This window comes from Parus major, chromosome 6 (genome assembly GCF_001522545.3).
Source record: "Parus major isolate Abel chromosome 6, Parus_major1.1, whole genome shotgun sequence".
Lineage (NCBI taxonomy): Eukaryota > Metazoa > Chordata > Aves > Passeriformes > Paridae > Parus > Parus major.
The window spans coordinates 24,586,245-24,611,993 of NC_031775.1; the positions used below are offsets into that span (position 1 = coordinate 24,586,245).

Below are 25,749 nucleotides of genomic sequence, written 5' to 3' on the forward strand. Positions count from 1 at the left end.
GGGGCGGCTGAGGGGGCGGGAAGCGGTGGCGGAGACCCGCGGTCAAGCCGAGCGCTCGGACCGGAGAGAAACGGCGAGAGCGGGCTGAACGACAGCGTGGCGGGCCTACCCCATCCTCGGCAAACATGTACATCAAGCAGGTGAGCCGGCGGGATTTGCGCCGCCCGCAGTGTGTGGTGCGGCCTGGGCCTGGCCGAGGGGGTTGGCGCAGCCCGCCTCGCCCCGGGGCTGGGGGCTCGGGGCTCTGCACTTTGTACTTTCCCGTCTGCCCGGCCCGCAGCAGGCGGTCCGCGGGCTTTCCGGCGGGCTCGGAGGCCTTTGCTTCAATCTTTCCTGTCCCGGGGGGCGGATCGAGGTCTGGGCTGAGGGGGCCGCCCCTGGCCCGGCCATGGGTCAGGTCCTACCGCCGGTTGGGCTGGCGGCGCTCTCTCTCCTCTGCTCCCCTTTCATTCATTGCAGGTGTGAAGTGGCGCTGGGGGCTCTCTTTCATGGACCCGAGACTTTCGCTGGGCTCCTTTGTACGCCAGCCCCGGTGTCCCGGCTGCGGAAGGCTCGTTCCCAAACAAAGGGCTCTGTTCAGCTGTCAGAGGCATATTTCAGCTGTTCAAGTTGTGGGGTCTCTGCTTTGGGGTGCTGTCTTAGGCCCCCGGCCATGTACCATTTCACCTGTTAATGCTTCACCCTTGCCAAACGATCTTCGGCTGGTGCTCAGTTAAAAAGATCCTGGTGTTCACCTTTTTCAAACAGTTCTTGAGGTCATAATATTACTTCTGCAGTTTCCCTGCAGCTGCTTTAGCAGCAGTTATTTATTACTGCTTTCGTGTTGCTGCATATGTGTATGTGTGTTCATACAAAGCCTACCGGGATTCTCATTTTCTGGTGGACTCAAAATTGACCTTTCTGACACTGCGGGTGTCTTTCTTAAGAAGAATACTTTATTAACTTTGAAAGTGCATGTTCTACATAGATAACAGGTTTTCATCTACTGTTTGGCTGACTGGGCAGTGTTTCAAAAGCCTTTTCATCGTGCTTTTGTAAATCACTCTTAATCATAATAGGTGGGCACATTGCTTTAAAGACTGAATAAGAGTTTTTGTTCTCCAGATTTGAATTGCTCAAAAGCAAACAGTAGTGGAGATACATGGAATAAGTCCAAATTAACTCAGAACAGGGGAAACGATTCATTTTGAAGAAAACAAAAAGAAGGAAATTTGGCTGGTCAGTAACCAATACTATTACAGGAGCTATAGAAGAAAGTGTAACAATGTGTGGATGTGAGAATTAAAAGAATGAGAGTTGATTTGATTCCGTTAGTATCCCCTGTTTTGTTGCTTTCCAAAAGTTATTCCTGGAGTTTGAATATTAAGAATGTTTAAGTCTTAATCAGAGTCAATACAAGGCAATGAAGAAGTCATGAGATTTCAGAGTATGTAGGATGGATGAAGTGATAAACCATCTAGAGAAAAGCTCTGGGGAGAAGATGATGGCGTTCAGAGCCTGCCTGTATCACAGTCCAGTGATGCCTGTGTGTGGGTGGTAAAAGTTTGTGCTTCTATAGCAATATTCAAGAAATAATAATTGGTTGGTTTTATCATTCTGTAGAGACTTTCAGGTTCTGACAAGAATCAAGTAAATTAATTATTCCAATTCCGATGTTCTTTATGTATTATGTGAAAAAATGAAAAGTAGTAGAGACCAACTTCTTTAGTTTCTCTCCTTCCCCTTGAAATGTAGTGAGTTTGGAAGTAGCACTGTCTCAAAATGTTCGGGTTTTAAAAAATATTTTTTATTAAACACGTTAAATCAAAGTGAATGAACATAGTTGCTGTGGCCTAGAGTAAGTGGCAAGCCCTGAGTAAGATATTCTGTTCCTGCTTTTCTTTTGAAAGCTGCTGACACTGAGCTTGCTGCAAAAGTCTCCATCTAGCAGATGAGGCAGTCTGGTTTTTTTAGGGGAGGTCAGGTGTTTGTGTTCACAGTGCCTGGGAAGTCTTCAGTCCATACATTGTCTTAAACTTGTTTTCTGTAGTTTGGTTTATTAAATTCTGTAATCCTTGATTGCTTCCCGTGCAGTTGATCTGAATACAGTGCAGGTAGTTAAAGAAAACTGTCTGGCTTAAGGAGAGGGAGCACAGTCAGTTGTAGTTCAGAAGAGATTTAGGTAGGCAGAGTATTGAAGGAAGCTGTATTGGAACACTATTCCTTTTACAAAATAGCCTCTGCTTCTATCTGATGTTTGTTGGCCAAGGATTAGTAATTTGCTTCCTACCTGTATTCTTAGCTTCAGATTCCAGTAATGAAATAATTTTACAAACAGAATTTGACAAGAAAGCCATAGTGCCTGGGAAGAGAAGGGCTTTCTTGAATTCTGACTAAAAGTTAGTTAATGCCTTAAAGTTTTATTTAATTTTGATTTTTATAAATTCCAGTGTTTGATTTGCTGTCTGACACAGCATTTTCATTTAATATTACTGAGATGGAATTCGTCCATTAGTACAAACAGGTGATAAGAGGAGTTTTCCACAGCAGTACTTAATAATGGCCTGTCACATAATGGGAGAAAGACTGAAGATCACACTTGACATGAACAGGGGCATTTTCTTCTCCCAGTATTTTCTTCAGTACTTTTTTTGGGCAGGACTTTTTTTCCTTACTGTTTAATGCTACCAGCATATGACAGAATATGAATGCAATTCTGCAGGTAGTTGTTTCTTGAAGTGCTGGGGTGTACACTTAATAGAGGCTTTTGTAATAGTGAGGAAAGATTTGCTTAAACGTCTGCAGTACTACTTCTAGGCTTTTTGCTGAAGTTTTGTATGTGCTTCTTGAATAAAAAGTATTATGCTCATTTTCTGGAATATGGACTACTTTAACACTTGAAGGTGTGAGAGAAGGAATGACATGTTCAGAGAAATAGACAAAGATGATGGGACCATAGACCTTATAAACAAAAAATCTGAGTAATTTCATATATTAATCTTCAGCAGTAATAATATTGAGAAGTATCTTGCAAGCTGGTTTTGTGTCTTCTTAAGAGGTAATTTTTAGTTTATTGTAGCTATCACAGTGAAAAACTGCCACTCTTTTAACTGTATCCTGTTTCTGTTGGGGAAGAGCTTGGCAAAAAACAGAGCTATTAAATGGTAACTGTAGTCCTGTTTCAAGTATTCTTGCTGAAAGATCTGCAGATGTCAAACCTTCAGGTGGCTGCTGTCTTTCTGGTGTCGTACTGAGCAGAGCAAAGCTGCTGTGCTTTCAGCACAGCTTTGATGTATGGAACAGGTTGCTTGGTGCTAGAAGTTGGATCAGTTTTGTTGCTGTGCAAAGATGAAGTTTTAGAATATTGTGACTCTGTACGTTTTGTATTGCTAGGCCTGGCAAACCTCAAGATGCTGCTGAAATGAAATAGTTAAAGTTTGATGTGCTGCTTCCAGATGACTGTTTGCTGCATAGCTCTTGAAATTATTTGTGTACATTTTTATTTGTCTTGTTGGGCTGTGAAAAGCTTGCTATTTATGTTTCTGTTTAGATTGAACAGTAAAATGAGACTAATGCACGGGTAATAGACAGTCTAGTACAGTTTTTGCAGCCTGCAATTGCACCTCTTGGAGAATTTGCTAATAAAATTCTCATGCTGTAAGTAGATTGCATGATAAAAATTAAATATAAGTGCTTGTTATACTGAGTTTTCTTTCCTGTATATGATACTTTAGGCAAATACATGTTTTTGTCTAGTTTGTTACAGAAAGCCTCTTGGAAGTCTCTTGCTTGCCATGCTTTGGCCTGCACAGCATCTCTTGCCAGGGGAGAAATCTGTCCCTAAATTGATGCTTAGGTGGGGGGCAAGTTTTATGCAAGCTTCTGATCTTGAGATGGAAAGTTGAGTGTGTGATTTGTGTGCAGGAAGGGCAGGCAAATTAACTTATAATTGATTTAATATTCTGTCAAACCTTATACTAGAAAATCTGTTCAAGAACAGAAAGAACTTTGTTAAAATAACTCCCTGTTCTCACCAGGTAATCATTCAGGGCTTTCGAAGCTACAGGGACCAAACCATTGTGGACCCATTCAGCTCCAAACACAATGTCATTGGTAAGTCCTGATACTTGCCTTTAATCACTAGTTAAAGATTGCACTTTTATTTCAAATTATATTCATGTTAGTCTCCTTTATAGTTTTTAATATTCTGGTTATATTTAATGATTATATTTGATATTTTAGAAACTTCTGTACAGTTGTCTGTAATGTACCACAGGGTGTGTTCCAATTACAGCAGACAACTATTAAGGCTCTATTATGTTGGGACAGGAGCTGATTCCTCAGAAACTGAGTGAGGTTCATGCGCTCCTTCCTAGGTTCACATCTCTGTATCAGCCAGACCTCCTTTAAAGGGTGTTCCTTGCAGGAACAGCAGCAGAGAATTTGTTTTTTTTTTTTGTCTGTGCATGTGTCATCATTTTTATAAATAAGAATGCCAGCAATTATAAACTCCTGCAGAGAAAGAAGATCGTCTTTCTTGCAGTTTTAAAGGAAGGAATTTCTGGACTGTAGACTGTCAAAAGTGCAGTTTCATGAATAATTCCTATTTTAATAGCATGTTTTTGTCCACCATTCTCATACTTCTTTTATTTCTGCCTATGGATACCCGACCCTGCTTTTTGTTTGCATTAATTCTAGTGTTTGTGCAGCAGCTTTTGAGATTGCTGACCCAATAGCAAACAGTGAATTTTGGGCATAAAATCTTAGTAGCCAAGATTTAACTCTAGGAAAAAAACCCATGCATATGACATGAATAGATGTCTTGCTTAGTAATGTTATTTCCACAGGAAATACACTAAAAATCTCTTTCATTAAGAGTTTTTTGCTTTTTTTATAAGACTTCATAGTAATCCCCAGTAGCAGAATTTGACTTTGGTTTACTGTTCTTATCCATCAGAATATCTGTGTAAGAACCAAAAAGATGGCAGTAAATTGGATTGTTTGAAGTATTATTCTCATTGTGGAATAGTTTTGAAGTGTGGAAGTCAAGGCAATGTGTTTGAGTGGGCAAAGGGCTACTGTCTTGTACTCAGTGACTAAGTGATCCATCTACCAAGTTCACCTAATTCCCTTGAGATTTCATTTGGCTATGTTATATTTGGGTTCTGGTCTTTAGTATTTTTGTGTAGCATTTAAGGTACATTGCACTGTTAATCTATGTCAACTGTAACTTATATCATACTTCGTGTTTTAATTTTCAGTGGGAAGAAATGGATCTGGAAAAAGCAACTTTTTTTATGGTAAGCATTGAATTATTAATTTAAGCCAAGGGATGCTGAAAATACCAGGTTTCTTTGCTTGTTTTTGCTAGAACTTGGTTTAACAAATGATCCTTCTCAATAAGGAGTGGCAGATTGGAAATTACTTGACACTGATGAAAGGCAGATCTCAATGCACTTGTTTAATACTTAGTCTAGGTTTTTCCCTAGAATTCAGCTTCTCTTTCTAAGGACCTTCTAAGACTTTCAGCTAGCAAAAATATTTACAGGAGGAAACTCAATTCTCAAAGTTGTCCTCCGTGAAAGATATTTCTGATATTTGCAGTTGTTTTTGATGTCCTTAGTGGCTAAATTCTACTAAATAGCAGTTTGACAGAGCTTAGACATCCTTTTATTATAAGGTTAGGAGGGGGATTTTGTGGGGTGGGAGCATTATTGGAGGAGCAAAGTTGCTAATTACAGGTGTTAGTAGACTTTGTGAAGTTGTGTTTATAAATTGTCTAATGCTAAGAATTCTAGCAATATTTTTAGCCTAGCCTGTGTGCTGTATATATATAGAAGGAAGCTCATGAATCCCTAATTGTTCAGCATTGTTAATGATTATGCAGTGAACCAGTAATCTGGCAACAATGACTTCTTCAGATAAATCCTGCTGTGTACAGCAGGTTGAGTGATAAAGATCCATCAGATTAAGGTTTTTAATGAAGAAATACTGTAAGATTTTAGCAACAGCACGATTGTATTACAACAGTAAACCAGTGTGTTTTCACTTAATGAAACTGTTTCATATCTCCCTGAAGGAAACAATAAATTTTCTGTTTCTTTACTATTTTATTACAGCAATTCAGTTTGTCCTCAGTGATGAGTTTAGTCATCTTCGCCCAGAGCAAAGACTGGCTTTGTTGCATGTAAGTGAAGGTGTATAGTAACAAAACTAAAGAATAAGCTAATGCATTTGAATGGTCAAACAGAAATGATAAATTGCTGGGCTGTGGATATTTTAAGCCAATTATTTTGAATGTAACTTTATTTGTTTCCATTGTCAAAAGGGAATTTATTACACAGTAGTACATTATGTTAATAATGCACACCAGTGAATTTATAGCCAAGATTATCAGAAATAAAAATGTGTGTGCTGGATCTTATGTAGATGCTCTTGCATCTCTAGTCCTTGAAAGGAAAGGGTAAGTGGGGTCAGGGAATAGAGGAAGAGAATGAGTTCAAAACGTTTTCTAAGGTGGCAGCTGTCTAACCAAAACATCTTTTCTTTTAGGAAGGTACAGGTCCTCGTGTTATTTCAGCATTTGTGGAGATTATATTTGACAATTCCGACAACAGGTTACCGGTAAGTTCAGTGAACTGCTTTGGACATAGCTTATAATTTCAGACTCAAGTGATTTCAGTCTTATGGAAGGCTTCAGAAGGTACCTGCTTTTGAGTCATTTCTGGTAAAATGTGCCATAAACATTCTGGATTAGTTACAGCTGCTTGCAGTAGATATGTGTATTTACTGCGTTTTGTTTTCTGAAGATTGATAAAGAAGAAGTCTCACTTCGCAGAGTCATTGGAGCCAAGAAGGACCAGTATTTCTTAGACAAGAAAATGGTGACGTAGGTACTTCTTTTCCTTATCTGAATGAGAACAGTAGTATTTCTGTAAAACTCTGTAAGCAAGCCCAACACTTGCATCCCATACATGACATTTTATTTCTGTTGTGTAATACTGAGTGTCAGTATGACAGCTAGAACATCAGTCCTTGTGCAATAGACAGCAGACTTTGAATTTGCAGTTTAATCCATCCATTGATGTGGTTTTTAACTGCTTGCATAGTATTTCTTTGAGGTTTTTTTTGAAATAGAGGAGTTACCACACTCTCAGTGGTTTTATATCCTTCCTTGTGATATGTTTGCCTGTATTTTCCTCCTCTGTGCTTTGTGAGGCTTATTTCTTAATCTCTTTCCAATTCTATATTTTCCATTTCTGTTCTCTCATTTCATTTTAGAATTAGCCATTTTCAAATAAAGAAGCTTGTTCAAACAGAGCATACATTGCACACAGTGATTCTATTATGTGGTGTATAGATGAGATACTTTACTGCATTTTTACAGCTCTCACTTTTACTGTTAAGTTTTTAATGAATTCATAATAACATTTCAGGAAAAATGATGTCATGAATCTTCTTGAAAGTGCTGGATTTTCTCGCAGTAATCCCTACTATATTGTCAAACAGGGGAAGGTAAGATTCTCTTTCACAAAGTAGAAGGAATCACTGTCACAAGGGTATCATGTTTCCTGGATGCCAAACTTAGTTCAATTATTTCAGAAGTAAACCAGAGCCTAAATCTACCTCAGTTTGCAATAGTTCTTGTATGTAGATGCTTCTTTGCAGGTATTACTGTTTTAGTAGTTTGTTGATTTTAAGAAAAAAAAAATTAATGTCTATAAAGGTTGATATTTAGCAGAAGGTTTTTATCATGGTAATCTTTACAATCAGTTTTTTTTCCATATATTTAAATACAAAGCAAACTTGATTCCTGTGACTATTTCAGTGTAAATTCAAAGATTTCTGGGCCTATAGATGAGGCAGCAAAGTAATAGTAGAGAATTTTAAGAGGTTGAAAATACTGTCAATGGAGAATGAATGGAAAATGCAGAAGTACCAAAAGTGAACACACATCAGGAAAAGGGCTCATGGCATGGGCTGTCTTAACTGGTCTTCAAGACCCAAGAAGCTCTCTAGAGCTTTCTAAGGACACCCATATCTGCAGACAGCCCATACTACTTGTAATGGCTGGATCATCAAGAAGACTGGGAACTGTCACCTCCAAAGGTGACTGGACGACATACTCGGATAGGAATGCAGGAGGAGAAGACTGGAGGAGCATTTGATGTCAGGAATGCTAACCCATAGTACAGACTGCCAGATGTGTATCAGGATAAATTTTCATATACAGTTGAATGTGTGTATTTGAAAGAAACAGCTTGAGCTGGGAAGTCACTCATAGATTGGTGCATGCTACTTAACAGCCAGAATACACATACTGGTTTTAATAGAAGACAAATTAGAAACAGTTACCTTCTTAGAAAAGCATGTAGCCACTGAAATTCTATTGAAAGGAAGTGAGTTTTATGTTGGGTGTAATTGTTTGACTGATTTAATGTCATATTAATGAGTGCTTCATGATGTGAATTATTCCAAGATTTATAACCCCTGCATTTTAGTGTGGTTTTATGGAGGCATTTAATCTATTTGATTTAGAACCAGGACTTAAAAGCCCAAGCTTGAGTTTCTCTAAAGATAATTTTGAGTGGTTTATGATTTTTTCAGGGTACATAATACTGGTATCCTGAGTTTTAGCAACAAATGGTAACATTTGAAAAGCAACAAACTTCATTGTTAGCAGAATACTTGCTGTCCTGAAGTAAATTCTCTCAAAAAAACCCCGGTGTGGTGCATGCTATGTATCTGAATCTTCCTGCCAAAATTCTCAGGAAAGCAGGCAGAGCAAAAGAGTGGAATCTTTGCTCTGTTGTGGTTAGCCATACATCCAGAGCAAGTTATTGAAATCATAGATCTTGAATTTTCAGATCAACCAGATGGCCACTGCTCCTGACTCTCAAAGACTGAAGTTGCTGAGAGAAGTAGCTGGTACCAGAGTGTACGATGAACGTAAAGAGGAGAGTATTTCACTAATGAAAGAAACAGGTAAAACTTTAAGAAATTAATGCTTTATATCACAATAATTCAAGTAACTCTAAAACTTCAGGCTTTTTTAGTAAAGCGAGATAATGTTATTTGTGTTATGTTAAACAGTGGAGAGCTTGTCATCTTTCTTCCTTGAATTTCCAATATCTCAAAAAGTTTAATAGAGTTTTCTGTGTGCTTTTAGTAATAAAACCTTTTAGTTTAGCTAATACAGATAAATTTACTGGTCAAAACATATGAATGATGTCAGCTGGCAGTGATCCAGAAATCAAGATCCCTACTGCTGTGCAAACACTGAAGTTCATGTTGTACAGTCTGTATTAAGTATCTGTATCTGTGCGTGAGCCAAGAGAGTACATGCCTGTGTTGCCTTACATCATAAGTATCAACAGTTCTGCTGTTAGGATGTTTTTTTGGAGAACTTCTGGACATGGAGTGTTCTTACATTTCATACATTTTACATGTATGTTGACAAGTTGTGAATCACTGGCATAGATTCAGTGGCTGTAAAGATGGGGAATTATATAACAGTGTTTAAGTGAATTTCAATCTTGTCATGTTTTTTAAAGAGGGCAAGCGAGAGAAGATCAACGAGTTGTTGAAATACATTGAGGAGCGACTGCATACTTTAGAGGAAGAGAAAGAAGAGCTGGCACAGTACCAGAAATGGGATAAAATGAGGAGAGCATTAGAATACACCATTTATAATCAGGAACTTAATGAAACCCGAGCTAAGCTTGATGAGGTAAAATATCTTGGCTAGTACAAAATGTAATGAGCTGTTGGTTTGTTTTTGCTACCATGTCCTTGTGATCCATAATAGAATCCTGACAGTGTTAAAGAAACTTTCCTGTCCAGCCATCCAGGAGCCATTCTGTCAGTCAGAATCACACCACCTGAGCTAGGACTGAAACCCCTTTCCAGCGCAGGTGCTCGAGTCCCTGCACCACACTCACAGTCAATCCTGGTTTCTCATAGCCTCAGTCTCAGATGTCTTGATCCTTAAAATAATTTAGTATTGGTACAATAACTAAATAACAAAGGAAGAGCTCAAGCTGGTGCCTCCAAGGAGGGACCTCAGCAAAGGAAACTGAGTTTTTATCCCATCACAACAGAAGTGTGGGGGTTCCTGCTGTGTCTCTGAGTGCCACAGGTACCCTTTGTTATGCAAAGGGACATTAGTTCTCTTGCCTGTGGCTTCTACCACCCAGAGCTTAATCTGCAGCAATCTACAGACTTACACTGAACCACCTGCACTGTATGTACTCCTCAGCATCACTGTTCTTCACTAAATAAATTACTTTCTTTTTGGAACCACTACTAAAGCAGAGCCTGGCTACTTAAGCTATTGGTGATATTTCCATACAGCTTTCTGCTAAACGAGAGACAAGTGGTGAAAAATCGAGGCAGCTGAGAGATGCACAGCAAGATGCTAGAGACAAAATGGAGGTAAAAATACTTTTAAAGGGGCTCTCCAGAGGTGTGTTTTCCTTTGTGGTTTTGGGGAATTTTTGGAGGAGGTGGGGAGGTAAAGGATGAGGGCTGGTGGTATCTATATTAAATTCTGTTGTGTGCTTTCATCCTGTTTGGAAACTTGGGGTTTTTCACACATCTACTGTATTGTGATCTACAGAATAATGATCGTCCGAGTTTTGACAAATAGTGAAATGTTCGTTCAGTGTTTAAGATACTGCATACTTAAATTTGTGTAGGAAATAGAACGGCAAGTTCGAGAACTGAAGACAAAGATTTCTGCAATGAAAGAGGAGAAAGAGCAACTTAGTGCTGAAAGACAGGAGCAGATTAAGCAGAGGACTAAATTAGAGCTGAAGGCTAAAGATCTACAGGATGAATTAGCTGGCAACAGTGAGCAAAGGGTACGTCACACCAGTGAAGTCTTTAAATGTCATTGGCACGAGGAAGTGTTCATGTACACTGACATTTTGGTTTTAGACTGGAGTCTGTCACTATTTTCTAAGGTTTGTTAGATTAGTTTATATACTAACTTTAAATACTGCTTTGTTTGACTTTCAGAAAAGATTGCTTAAAGAGAGACAAAAACTGCTTGAGAAAATCGAGGAGAAGCAGAAAGAATTGGCAGAAACAGAGCCAAAATTTAACAGCGTAAAAGAAAAAGAAGAGAGGGGAATTGCTAGGTCTGTGGCATTCTATGTAAATTTTATCAATGCAGTTAACAAAACCTTGTACTTGTTGCTTCACAGTGGGGTAGCTACATGCACTTGGAGATGGTCTGTAAAGAGCCTGCTATATTGTTGGGATGGGAACAGTATTTGGCAAAAATATTTTCTAAGCTTCACCACTTCTCATGGATGATTTTGTTGGTTATGACATGATCCTTTTCGTTACTAATTTGGCGCTCGAATTTTAGAGCCTCATTTGACACTTCTTAAAAATTCTAACAGTAATTCTTAATGCTTTTTCTTAATAAATTCAAGATTGCTTTATAATACAGCATATCTTTCTCTTCTCAAAACAGACTTGCACAGGCTACACAAGAGAGAACAGATCTTTATGCAAAGCAAGGTCGAGGGAGCCAGTTTACTTCCAAAGAGGAAAGGGATAAGTGGATAAAGAAAGAATTGAAGTCATTAGATCAAGCCATCAATGACAAGAAGCGGCAGATCGCAGCTATACACAAGGATTTAGAAGATACAGAGGCAAACAAAGAGAAAAACTTGGAACAGTACAGTGTAAGTTTCAGCTTATTGTCAGTCTTTTTGAGAGAAGGGTTAAATACTCAATCTTGGACAGTCAGACTTCAATGCCTATTTATATGGAAGATGTGACTTACTTTTTGGATGTAGTCTTTGAAAAATGCTTATTGAAAACATCTGCAGATAAACTTTAAAACCCTTTTAGCATTTCACTGTCTTTGGTCTCTATGTTGGCTTTGCCTTCTGGTACTTTCCCCAATGCGTTTGGCCTGAGTTATCAGGCAGAGGTTTCTGTCTGCCTTGATCTTGTCTATGTCAAACGTAGCCATATTATAGAAAACAGTTTGCTACATTCTTACAGAAAGAAGTCTGTGTTGGTTGTTTTCACTTTGCTCATTTTTCCTAAGCAACAGGGTCTTTTTGACTGAAGCAGCAGGCACTGCACCCTTGTACCATGGTTGCAGCTGGTCAGAGGTTACATCCCTAGGCATATTGGAAGATTAATCTGTTACCTGCATAACTTAGATTTTAATTTCCATTCAGAAACAGCTCTTGCAGTGCAAATACAGCAAAATAATCCAAAGATAGCACTCCTTATAGGAGGTCCAGCCATGAAAACCCTGCTTTACACTGAGAGAACATATAGTGCCAGTGCTGATGCTCTTTCTAGTCTTTGTGTAATATACCTACTGAAAGTGAGGTTCAGTCTGACACTATGTGAGAGTGTAGTTGTACAAAGATTATGGTGTTCTGCTAAAATACTGCTTGACTGGGACCCACATTAGCAAAGTTGCGATTCTCTGAGTTAGTGAATAAAGAAAGTAGCATTTACCACTGGCTGACTGCAATTGTACTACACTGCTCAGTGGTAATTTTGTAGAATTGAAGGGGTTAAATTTGTTGTGGATTTTGATTCCTTTCTATAAGCATGTCTTGGTTTCCTTTTCCTCCTCAAGGAAGGTTGATTTATGCTTAGGTGAAAAGTTGTATAGTTTTTGTTCAAAGAGAAGGCATCTTGGGTGAATGTGATTGAGAGCTTGCAAGGTTAGTTTGGAATGAGCTGGCTGTGTTTTTAGAACTTGTACACATATAAATATGTAAACACTATCGAGTGCTAGCCCTGAACTGCTTTGAAAATGGCAGGTGTTAAGTGAGCAAAGGGGGGGGTGTCTGTGCATTGGCTTAAACAGCACACTGTTGACAGCAGCTGTCTTGAAAGTCTAGTACTGCTGGAGAGCAGGCTAAGGCTTTTGACTAATAGTAGGTTGATGTGGTACACAAGATTAGTTGTACTTACCACAAATGTCATTTCAGAGCATGATTACACAGAAGTTATATGTATGTTAGTTACTGTTTTGATTCCAGTTCTTACTGTGACTTACAGGGATCCATTTCACTTTAATGCCCAGAGTCACAGTTGAACATTGCCTGCCTTGCCATCTGTATGGCACCTACACCTTGTTACTGCTTCTTTACAATGCTGTCTTTATTCTTAGTGCTTTTTAGTTTGTTGTTAAGGTGGTTAAAATGTTTGTAGGAATTTTCTGAATTTTTAGTAGTTCAGTATAAAGAATAAATAAATAAAGATTTTTTTTTAAATACAGAGAGCTGTAGTTTCATACCGTTCTTTTCTTTGTATTAGAAACTGGACCAGGATCTTAATGAAGTGAAGGCTCGTGTTGAAGAATTGGACAGAAAATACTATGAAGTGAAAAATAAAAAGGATGAACTACAGAGTGAAAGAAAGTTAGTAATTAATTGAAATATGTCTCAATCTCAATTAATGTGAAGGACCCCAACTGTGTAGTTGTTAACATGGCATGTAGGTATGTTTTTTAAATATGGCCATGTATGAACTTCTGCACTTTGCCTTCCTATTAGATTAGCAGTCTTTAAGAAAATAATAATAAAACGTTCAGATTGCATTCACATTTACAAAATTTTATTGGTTTTGTTCTGTAGTTACCTATGGAGAGAAGAAAATGCAGAACAACAAGCTCTTGCTGCAAAGAGGGAGGATCTAGAAAAGAAACAGCAGCTTCTCAGAGCAGCAACAGGAAAGGTAAGATAATCTCACTCTTGGTAATTCCTTGTGAAATCTCATTCTTAAAGGACAAGTCAGTTTTATCTGAAGGATATGATAACTATTTTTTAAATTATGGTCTTTCTGTCATAATTAAGATGGACAAATCATATTCTGGGCTGAATTTTTAAAATATTTATAGCTCTAGAACTACTTAAAAATGAGTTTTGTAAGCTCAAGGTAGTGGATGTGAGGAGACTAGGCAGAAATGAAATATTTTTAAAATTTCCTCTGATCCCTTTTAGATTAAAAATAAAACACACAAAAAACTGAAAAGTGATGGACTCTTATTTAGCTGTCTTCTCTTAGAGCTGTAGGTTAGTTAACAGGAATTTGGCAAAAAGGAAGGTTACACCTGTCACAAAGTTAAAGCTAGAATGAATGTTATGCCTGCACATTTTAGCTGCAATGCAGTAATTAGCTGTATCTTAACAGGCCATTTTGAATGGTATAGACAGCATAAACAAAGTTTTGGAGCACTTCCGTCGAAAAGGCATAAACCAGCATGTTCTAAATGGCTATCATGGAATTGTGATGAATAACTTTGAATGTGAACCAGCATTCTACACCTGTGTTGAAGTCACTGCAGGGAACAGGTAATGTTATGTGCTATTTAGTGCAGTATCATAATTTAGTTGTTGCAGACTGCTACTGTAATTCTATTCTTTTGAACTTAATATCTTGCTTATTTTGTCCAAGTGCCTTCTATATAGCATGATCAAACTGTTCCTTTGTGAAGGAATGAAGAAGATTTCTGCCTATTTAAATATTAATCCTAGCTGTTCCTGACTTTGTCTAAAAGAACCTAAAACAAAACCAGAAAAAAAAAAACCAACAAAAAAGGCCCCAATCCCACCCTCCTGACACTTGCCAGGGGGATTGGTGGTGAGACAGAATTATATTGAATAAAATGAACAGCACCTTCCAGTGTGGAGAATTCAACAGTAAGAAAGGCTGATGTTTCAATAATCGTAAGAATTATTTCACTTGCACTAGAAAGTCTCATGGTTGAGAATATTCTCTAAATTGTCAAAAACTGCTGTTTAAAAATTGTCTGAAAAGATGTTGAGTGTTAATGAGTCTGTGTAAAATGTTTCCTAGAAGAAGTGCCTGTTGAGCAATCCACCCCTTGCTGTATTATCTAACTTCAAATTAACTAAAATAATCTTTCTGTGTGATCAGTCACTGTTCCAACTCTTGAGTAGTTCTTGCAGCTTCAACGGGGATTACAGAAATATTTCTAGGTCTCAAAGAGATATGAGCAGTTGATGGTTGCTAGAAAGGTGTTTATTGTATAAAGGCATCAGTCTCAAAGGCAAAGAATTCAGAGAGTTAAAGTCTTTGCTAAAAGCTTTTGGCATAAAGTCCCGAGTTTAGAGCAGCAGCTCTCTGGTATAAGGTGTGGAGTTCTGTTGTCCTGGGCCACAAAAGCTGTTGGTGATGATGATGGTGCTGCTGTTCTTGTTCGGATGTGTTTTTTTCACCCCCAGTACATGGGATTAAATTCATAAATTGTCCAATCAGCTAAAAACACCCTTCTAAAACAATACTTTCTACACCAGTTTGAACTTAATTCTAACATGCGAAAGAAATGTTCTTTTTACCTAAATTTTACATATAAGGTATTATCTGTTTACGTGAATAATCCTATCTGTTCTTACCTAAGAATACAAACTCTATTTTCATTATAGCTAAGCTGAATCTGTGAAGGGTATTATCACTCAAGTTTAAACTGGGTAATAAGGCTTTTCACTAGCTAACACAGGGCACTTAAGCTATATTTTTTACTTACTTAGAACTAAAACTTACACTTTTACTCTATATCTATGGTTTAATATATTTTAATTATTTTCTCTCTCTGAGGAGCTCAGAGAGGCTTTTATTTTGGATTCCAACATGTAGTCATAAAAATTATTGTTCTAATGAAGTGTAGATAGTAGTGTAAGAGCAGGAAAGAGGACAGAAGTGACATGATCTTGCAAAGTGTCACATAGAAATGTTGATGCTATTACGATTGGAAATGCATTCTCTTCTGAAACTTGTGTAAGTGTGAACAAGGGTGTCTCCCCTTAAAGCACTATGCAGTTCTCTCTGAATCCCCATAGTTTGGACAAAGCTGTAACAAGCAAGCTATAGTTCCACTTGCAAAGGAAAAATCACTTATTTCAGTCCTTCTGGTGCCAGTCCTCATGGTGCACAGGGAGGAGGGTGGGTGTGGTCTTTATGTATGGTGTAAAGAGGCAGCAGAGGCAAAGTCTGGACATCCATGTAGAAACAGGGGACTGAATGTTGTGTAATGGAAAGGAAGGACAGGGGTGTGGACACAGTGGCACTGTACACACACTGAGCTGCTCCTGGCTGGATGGTAGAATGTAAGTTGTTGGCTAATTGTATTTTAACCAAAGTGAAAACGTATCCACTTGCCTTTTCTAAGGCATGGAATTGGAAATGTAATGCAGCTTTATAGTGACGTGTTATTTAATGGTATGTGCGTGAATTACTGTCTGTATACAAATATGTTTTACCTTTTAGCATGGTAATGTTTTGCCTGCTTGTTTGGCTTGTTAAACAGGTTGTTTTATCACATTGTGGATTCTGATGAGGTCAGTACAAAGATCCTAATGGAATTTAACAAAATGAACCTTCCTGGAGAAGTTACTTTCCTCCCTCTAAACAAGCTGGATGTTAGAGACACTGCTTATCCTGAGACTAATGTGAGTTAGAATTACTTTTGAACCTACCTCTGCTTCATAAGTACTAAGCCTCATTTTTGAACTGTGTACATTGCTTATTGCCTACCACTTGCTTTTCTGTTTGTTTGTGGTTAAATACTACTTCTAATGTATACTTCTGAACATAAAAAAACTATGTTATAGAACAGCACTTTCCTACAAGGTATCTGTTCTTTATTAATTACACTTTACAAATAAAAAGGCCATACCGGTAAGTAGAGTTTTATTGTAACCTGATAGTCAAGAATTATTTTAATTGCTGAATTGTAATTCTATCACTTCAGGATGCTATTCCTATGATCAGTAAACTGAGATACAATCCAAGATTTGATAAAGCTTTCAAACATGTTTTTGGGAAGACTTTAATTTGTCGTAGCATGGAAGTGTCTACCCAGCTGGCCAGAGCTTTCACAATGGATTGTATCACTCTGGAAGGTAAATACTGCAATTTTTTTCCTGGGAACATGGGGGGAACATGGGGCTCATTAAACATGATCTGTTCAGTGCTGTTGAAATAAGATTATTAAAATAATAGTTTACTTTACTGAGATGTATGTACAAGGTTGCACTTGGTTAAGTACAGTGCTTAAAAATACAGGATTTCATGACAAGGTGTGGAATTTTCTTGTGATCTAAATGTTAGTAGCAATATATCTCCATCCTGAGAATTACAAAGCACATTAGGTTTGCATTCACACAGGTTTTTTATCCAATTTAACAGGCGTTTGTTTTCCTGGAGTATTTATGGTGTTTTCCCCAAGCTCAAACCAGTGTTCAGGGTGTGAATCAATGGTCTTATTTCCTTAAAAAGGCAACGTGAATTCTTCTGTGCAGCAGATATGTTTACATCTTACATTTTCTGAAATAATCTATATCTCTTGTTAATTGCCTATTTTAAAGAGGGTAGATTCCCTGCAGGATTATAGTCTTTTTGTGTCTTAAAGTCAATCAGAAAATATTCCTAAGGGTGTCTCAGGAGGAAATTACTAATTTTTCAATATCAGTATACTCAACAAGCCACAGATGCTGCTAGCTACTTCATCTCTTTATTTCCTCATAGAAGACTTGAGATTTTTTTTTCAAACTGGTAGTGCTAGGCATTTGCATTTTTTCCTTATTATAAGTGTTTTTTTCCTTCAAGCTGCATGATTTTAGAAGTTGATTAAAAACAAACAAAAGTAAGACAATGCTTGAAGGAGATCCTAGCAGTCTGTGATGATCTTGAGAAAGGGAATAGCACTTAAATTGAATACAGAAATAAACATTTCCTTAATTACTGTAAACATACATGATTGCTGATACATTCAGTGCTTTTGTAGCTTAGTCAAAACGTTCTGGTTAAGCTGCTAAGTTGTGCTGTAGAAACTGTGCTGGACCTTATGGCAAGAATGTAGTGTGCAGTTGATATCTCATTCTGTTGTGCTCTTAGGTGATCAAGTCAGCCATCGGGGTGCTTTGACTGGAGGTTATTATGACACCAGGAAGTCTCGGCTTGAATTGCAAAAAGATGTTAGAAAAGCAGAAGAAGAACTTGGTGAACTCGAAGCAAAGCTCAATGAAAACTTACGTAGAAACATTGAAAATATCCTTTTGTTGTTAATGGGGAAGGTTGTGTGATGACAAAGCTTTTGGTTTGTGGTTACAGTAAGAGATGGAAAAAACGGGAGACTGACTTGTTACATATTATCTGTAGCATTTCTTTTGACTGTTTTGTGTGCAGCCTGGTTCTCTGTGTTACTGTATTTGATATTGATCTTTAAACCTTGTAGGGAAGGTTAAACCCTAAATTATGAGGCTTTCTATTCCTTTTAGAGTCTGTTGTGGTAACTGTCATAACCAGATATTCTTGTTATCTGTGATAATCTTCACTGCTTCTCCTGACTCAGGCTATATTTTTAGTACTCATATCCTGAATTGATGTGTTACACAGTCCACTTAGGCTGTGGGGAGGAGGTGGGAGAGCATTGTGTTGTAATAAGCTCTGAGTTGCTTGATGGTTTGGTCTTTCCAGTCTTTTTGCACAGTGTCCTTTTGAGCTCCAGTATCTACAATGTAGGGGTAAGGGAGGTTTATACATTTTTCTTATACATCACCCACATCATTCTGTCCTTCAGACTGAACTCCTTTGCTTTTGCCTTGCATCAGTGTATTAGAGACATCTGTTCCGTATTTTGTAAGACCTGCATTTTTAAATGTAGTCCTGTGTTCTTCTGAATATTGTGAAAGAATATTGTGAAAGAAGCAAGGAAAGCTTCATTTGGCTTAGTTCCTGGTATTGATAAGTTACTTGATAAGTTGATAAGCTGCTCAAGTTACTTTTGTTGATGATTCTTGATTTTTCCTCTGTCAGTATTATGATTTGGTGGAGTTTTGGCTTATTTCCTATTTTGATGAAAGATGAATATGTCAGATAGAAAAAATGAAGGTACTAGTAGGAATAAAATGGTTTTTAAAACAAGGACAGAATTTTCCTTAGCCCACAGTATGGATTAATAATGAGATTGACCAGCTAATGAACCAAATGCAGCAAATTGAAACACAGCAGAGAAAGTTCAAAGCCTCTCGAGACAGTATTTTGTCAGAGATGAAAATGCTGAAGGAGAAAAGGCAGCAGTCTGAAAAGACATTTATGCCTAAGGTTGGTATGGGGATATTGAAAGCTGTTACTTAGTTTATTTTAATTGTTTCATTAATGTTAGTGAAAAACTTTCATTCCTTTCTGGTTAATATGAAATAGGAAGTGATAACTAGAGACATGTCACAGAAATATGATGATATGAACAGGTTAAATGTATATAAATCTACAGATTGCTTTGAGGAGTGATTCTCTCTAATATCTGTCCCACAGCAACGTAGCTTGCAGAGCCTAGAGGCAAGTTTACATGCTATGGAATCAACTAGAGAATCATTAAAAGCAGAACTGGGGACAGATTTGTTGTCTCAGCTCAGTCTTGAAGATCAGAAACGTGTGGATGCTCTAAATGATGAAATTCGACAACTACAGCAGGTAAGGAAATTAAAATATCTTGCCATTAAATGTGATAACTTTCTCAGCAATAAACTTTTGTCCGTTTGTATGAAGAGTCACTTACGGATATAGTGTCATTAAATTAGTGCTTCATCAGTAGTAGGTTGGTGTGTTTAAAGTTCTCTCATTTGCAAAGTGTATTTGCAAATTTTATTCAAACACTGGGTGAATTTTGCCAGTTGATTGTGTGAGAATTAAGGCTTTCTGTGTTGGAATCATCACAATTTTCTTGCTCTTGCTGTTGACTTGCCAGCAATACATACAAATAGATAATATCTGAAGGGAGAATGCACAGTATTAGAAAGGAAGACAATTCCTTTAAGTGCATGATAGGTGAGACAAAACTAAGCTATTGGTTAATACACATGTTGCTAGAAAAATTCTGCTTCTTAAATATACTCTCTAAAGCATTTCTAGTTTAAGATTTGGGTTCAGATACAAATAGAGATTAAAAATCTCACTGATCTGTCTAGTTTTGCACTAGACACCGTTTGTTTTTTCTGTCAGTTAAAATTAGAGGAACAGCCCAGAGAATTGTGATATTTTAATACACAGAATTGTGTGAAGAGGATTTATTTCTTGTTGTTATTGTTGTTGTTGTATTAATTTTCTTTTTTATACCAAGGGAAAACTAGTTCTAGTGAGGTAAGGCAGCTAATATACTTTTCTACTTTCTTCAGGAAAACAGACAGCTTTTGAATGAGAGGATTAAATTAGAAGGCATTATCACAAGAGTTGAAACATATCTCAATGAGAATCTGAGAAAACGCTTAGACCAAGTGGAACAAGTAAGGATTTTTTTTTAAATGTACTTTTGCATTCTGGGTTTGGTTTATTTATAGGGCTAACGTATTAAATCATAAATACTCATTCATTATCCTGCATTATCTGTGGTGGGATTTGCTTCCCTGTATATATAAACTGAGTTAAATGTTCATTTGAATTTCAGCACAGTAAGTTTTGACCAAAACAACTGTGAATACATGGCCTGCGTATCAATAGGACTATCATAATGACAGATATTTTTGAAAATCTAACTATTCTCTAGAACTTCATGAAAATATTGACTACTATATGTATATAATAGTTATATGTAGTTATATGAAGTTATGTGTAGAGTAGCAGAAGATAGCTTGTTTGTCTGGCTTATGTTCCCATTTGTGCTGAAGCTCAGTGGCATTTCTTTATCCCATAGGAACTGAACGAGCTTCGAGAAACAGAAGGTGGCACAGTTCTTACTGCCACAACATCAGAACTTGAGGCTATCAACAAACGAGTGAAGGATACACTGGCACGGTCAGATGGTTGGTAACATCATGCTTTGGAAAGAAAACTCTCCAGCGTTTTGAAAGTTCACGCGTACTATATTTGATTTAGAAATAGACCATAATGTAATTAACTTGTGTTGGTGGTAATGGGCTTTCATCTTGAGGATGTAGTACTTGTGAGGCAACTGTCCTTACAAGCAAGATCATGTAGCATTGTTTCTGAATTTTGTCTAACCCATTTAAAACTCAGCTGCTGTCAATAGGCTATCACATCTGTATGGCTTGAAACTTCCTTTGCTTTTCTATCTAGACTTGAACAATATGACTGTAGTACATTTATTTGTTTGGGATTTTCTTAAGCTGTATACTCATGGAGAAAAGAGAGGGATTGTCAGCCTTTTGCCTGAAATTTAACCTTCCCTAGTAGATCATCTTTAGTCAATCTTTTGGTTTCATAAATACTTTATTGGATAATTTCTCATCTTATGCAGGCGTGTAAAACTTACAGCTTTGGGTTTTGTACTCTTGCTCAATATTGTAGATCTGGATAACTCTATTGACAAAACAGAAGCAGGAATTAAAGAACTTCAGAAGAGCATGGAACGCTGGAAGAACATGGAAAAGGAGCATATGGATGCCATTAACCATGATACAAAAGAACTTGAAAAAATGACAAACAGGCAAGGCATGCTTCTCAAGAAGAAAGAGGAATGCATGAAGAAAATACGAGAGTTGGGTTCACTTCCACAGGAGGCTTTTGAAAAGTATCAGACTTTAAGTTTAAAGCAGGTAAATAGTGTACTTGGGTTCATGTTTTATGACCTGAAACATTAGTGTCACCTGCACCTTGAGTGTCAAATGTGGCTCGAATTGCAAGTTGCTTTGATGTATTAATGTTTTCCTTTTACAGTTATTCCGCAAGCTGGAGCAGTGCAATACTGAGCTGAAGAAATACAGTCACGTTAATAAAAAAGCTTTAGATCAGTTCGTGAATTTCTCAGAGCAGAAGGAAAAATTGATAAAAAGACAAGAGGAACTGGACAGGGGCTACAAATCCATCATGGAGCTGATGAATGTCCTGGAGCTCAGGAAATACGAGGCTATTCAGCTGACTTTCAAACAGGTAACAAAATGGGAACAATTGTAAAGACCCTGGTGCTCAAATCAATCAAGTTGTCCCATGGTGTAGCCGCAATATGAGAAGAGGATACTAAATAAATTATACTAATAGGAGGCAGTGTCATGTAACTTGAGGCTTGTTGGCTTTTTAAATACTGAAAAATAAATAAGGCTACCATGTTCAATATGTGCCCAACTCCAATGCAACTTTAAGAAGTTTAAGCTTTGCTTTAAACTTCTTAAATACTCCTGTCAAGTGAGCTCCTATGTACTATGTGCAATCCTTTCTGGGAACTGTGAAAGAACTGTACCAAATCCCTTCTCCAGATTTAGTGAAAGTAATTCTAATGTTAACAAAGAATCTTAACTGCAAAATGTGTGAATTGTTCTCTTCAAAGGTTTTTTTCTCAACTGAATGTTACTAAATCAATTTTATTTTTGCTACAGTTCTATGTTTTAATTGTACCATATTCTTGGAAAAAAATTTTGAAAATGCTCATACTACAAAAATAATTGTTTTGGTTCTTCTTTGAAGCCAAGCTTTATACAGCATACATTTCTCGCTTCTGCTTAAGAACCTGGATCTCTTCTTTGAAGCATATACTTTTTGTGTTCATGCAAAAAACAGTTGTTTGCATTTGATTTCACCCTGTAAAAATGAGTAGGTTTATTGACTGTTTCTTTTTCAGGTGTCAAAAAATTTCAGTGAAGTATTCCAAAAGTTAGTACCTGGTGGCAAGGCCACATTAGTGATGAAGAAAGGAGATGTGGAGGGCAGTCAGTCCCAGGATGAAGGTGAAGGCAGCACCGAGAGTGAAAGGGGATCTGGATCTCAGAGCAGTGTTCCATCTGTAGATCAGTTCACTGGAGTTGGCATAAGGGTAAAGAAAAATATTTGGTTTTTAGTCTTTGGAATGTTTGTTTAGGTTTTCTTTTAACTATATTTTTAAAAGGCAGCACTTGGTTGATCATGTTTGCTTAATAGCAACTGATGCTATGGTTTAGTATTTTGACATAATCTTGCTGTTGCATTATTTTTTTAGGTATCATTCACAGGGAAGCAGGGTGAAATGAGAGAAATGCAGCAACTTTCAGGTGGACAGAAATCTTTAGTGGCCCTGGCCCTAATATTTGCCATCCAGAAATGTGATCCAGCTCCGTTTTACTTGTTTGATGAAATTGACCAAGCCTTGGATGCCCAGCATAGAAAAGCTGTGTCAGGTACTTGTCTGCCTTTTATAGTCTTCATTGTGGTTGAAAGTAATAGTTTTTCTCATCCCTGATATTTAAGAATAAAGCTTTTAATCCTAAAAGCACATTTTTGAGAAGCCCACTATGTATTTGGGGAAGTTTTCATGAACTTGTTTTTATGTAAAAATTCTATTCTGTTACTGCTTCTAAGAAGTCTCCTTACTGCACTTAAGTGTGTTGAAAAACAGTCCTGTTTTCAAGTCTAGTTTGATTTTAAAAATTAATGGAAAAGCACGTACGCTGTTTTTCATATATATATATAATGTAGGAAATAAAACTGGTATACTTTCTTGATTTGTGAGGTTTTTGCTTCGTTAACCAAAACCTCATTTTGAATAAGGCGTAGAGTTCGCTATTCTTGTTCCTCTCACTTTATTGAAAATATTACATTAATAAAGAATTTTTGTCTTCTTTTTTAGATATGATTATGGAACTAGCTGAACATGCTCAGTTTATTACAACAACTTTCAGGCCAGAACTGCTTGAATCAGCTGACAAGTTCTATGGTGTAAAATTCAGAAACAAGGTAAGTAGTATGATAGGCTTCTTGTCGAACACCATAATTAAAATAAGTTGTGCATTTGAGACTTAGCAAAAGTTCAGAGTGAATCAGACTCACTTCAGCTGATAAATTTCTAGTTGTGTCACAGTCTTCTATAAAAAGTTACCTTGAAAGAGAATTTAAAATACCTTCAGAAGTCCTGTGTCACATTCTTTCAGGGGAATTATAAATCGATCATAGACTTTTTGCTGTGTCCTGAAGCCTTCAGAAATGTCTGCCTTATTCTGCAGGAGGTACTGTAATAACTGAATGCTTCTTTGTTCCACCAGGTCAGTCATATTGATGTGATCACAGCAGAAATGGCCAAAGACTTTGTAGAAGATGACACCACGCATGGTTAAAGGAACTTGTAATTACTGCTTATTTGGAAGATGTGTATAGTGCTATGTTTATGCCAGGGACCTGTACATTTAAAATATGAAGTATTTAGTCCTTGTTTAAAATAGTTTTTGAACACACATTTTAACCAAGACCCCAGAAGACTTAGTTTCAAATGAGCTTGAGTATCCATTTTGTCTCTGTTGCTGTATTTTATAAGATAATTGTTAATGTTACCTTTATACAATACCTGTAGTTTGGAAATTTTATTCTCTTCCTTCAAATCTTTTGTAAAGTGTTTGTTGCTGTTTTAAAGCTTTTCAGAAAGTGCTAGCTATTTCTTCTTAAGTATAGTTTTATCATTTATATTGCCTCACATGCTTTTTTTTTAATGGCTTCAATTAAAATGGTTGGTTTTATGGCTGTAACTTGTATATATTAAGTTTTTGGGTTATATTGTCTTCTTAAAGAGGAATCCACTGAGATGGAGTAAACACTTAAGTCATATTGGAGTGGCATGTTTCAGAATACGAGACAAAGCAATTCTCCAAAACCACTATTCTTTTTTCCCTCTTCTGCACATTGCCAGTCCCAGAAGAAAACTGCCCCAATTCTATGTTTGTCCAAACCCTTATTTTTCTGGTTATTGAACTGAAAAATGGCAAGTATCAGAGAATGCTGAGAAGACTCTAGAACTGCGTCAAAACAAATCACATCCCTTTCTTTTTCCTGCACACTGTTCTGTGTAACAATTCCTCCATTACATCCCTTCAGCCTTTCAGACTAACTTCAGCACAACTTGAGCCAAGTGATAGTCCCCAGTCAGTGAAATCTTTTCCTGCTGCCCAGGGTTTTGGCAATGGGATATGGTATAGTTTGATGGGTTCTCCTGGAACACATTAAGGATTTAATGTGTTCCAGGAGAACAAATCACAGATTTCATAGGTAGAAAAGCAATTGTAAAAAGAGAATCCATTTGTGTTAAAATAGTACATTTATAAAAACATAATAACCTTAAAGAATACATTATGTGACTTCCAGTAGTACAGTGAGAAACAGTGGATTTGTATGCTGCATTTTTTCTGTGTAGGGCATGCTCAACAAAGCAGAAGAATAACCTGATAGGTTTTGATCTGCACACACTCTTGCTCCCCACTGAGAACTTCAGGAAGTGTGGTAAAGAAGAGCATCAACTGATGGCTGGGCTCAGAAGTGCTTATCCATGTATCACAAGGCAGTGCGAGAGGAGTACTGAAACTGATATGGAACAACTTCCCCAGGTAGTGATAGACATGTGGAAAATGACTACCTGCAGTAAGTCTTTAGGATGAGAAGGATATTGTGACCTAAAGCTTTCTATAATTCCAGGAACTCACTAGCTGCAGAAAAGACTTCTCTGAGTGAAGAGAGAAGTACAAAATGTGAAACAAAGTGTCACAAATGCCCTCAAACTTTCTAGCGTGGGAATAGACTATGTTTGAGAACCTTGAAGAATTTGAAATTTGTCTTCGTACAGAGCTCTCAGTATGCACTTAAGGTGGCTGCTGCAGACCAGAGTGTTCCTGAACTACAGGTGAAGCCAGTGAGTTCAGAGAAGGACCCAAAGAATGCAGCCACAGGTTAACACCTCAGGTTACTGATTTGGTGGCATTTGGTCCAGTGTGTGTAAGGATACACGTGAGGTGTTTGTAATCCATGACCATCAGATACATAACTTGCTGTGGTAGTAGCAGGCTCTGCTCTCAGCTA

The 25,749-nt window shown here is 37.4% G+C and overlaps 1 protein-coding gene across 2 annotated transcripts; it reads left to right on the forward strand.

The window, feature by feature from the left end:
• Positions 1-24,434, forward strand: SMC3 (structural maintenance of chromosomes 3). Of its 2 annotated transcripts, XM_015633518.3 has the most exons (29): positions 1-140; positions 4,017-4,092; positions 5,241-5,279; positions 6,099-6,166; positions 6,532-6,603; positions 6,789-6,868; positions 7,416-7,494; positions 8,847-8,964; positions 9,534-9,709; positions 10,333-10,413; positions 10,677-10,841; positions 10,999-11,120; positions 11,462-11,675; positions 13,282-13,385; positions 13,602-13,701; positions 14,158-14,318; positions 16,295-16,436; positions 16,739-16,889; positions 17,884-18,036; positions 18,941-19,092; positions 19,303-19,461; positions 20,163-20,270; positions 20,678-20,786; positions 21,292-21,539; positions 21,661-21,873; positions 22,559-22,750; positions 22,913-23,090; positions 23,540-23,646; positions 23,952-24,434. In XM_015633518.3, the coding sequence occupies exons 1-29, from the start codon at positions 126-128 to the stop codon at positions 24,021-24,023; spliced, it is 3,654 nt and encodes a 1,217-aa protein (XP_015489004.1). In that variant the 5' UTR covers positions 1-125; the 3' UTR covers positions 24,024-24,434. The 2 variants fall into 2 exon arrangements, with proteins under 2 accessions (XP_015489004.1, XP_033371450.1); XM_033515559.1 differs by lacking the exons at positions 1-140; positions 4,017-4,092; positions 5,241-5,279; positions 6,099-6,166; positions 6,532-6,603 and having other exon boundaries at positions 6,795-6,872.
• The last annotated feature ends 1,315 nt before the right edge of the window (positions 24,435-25,749 follow it).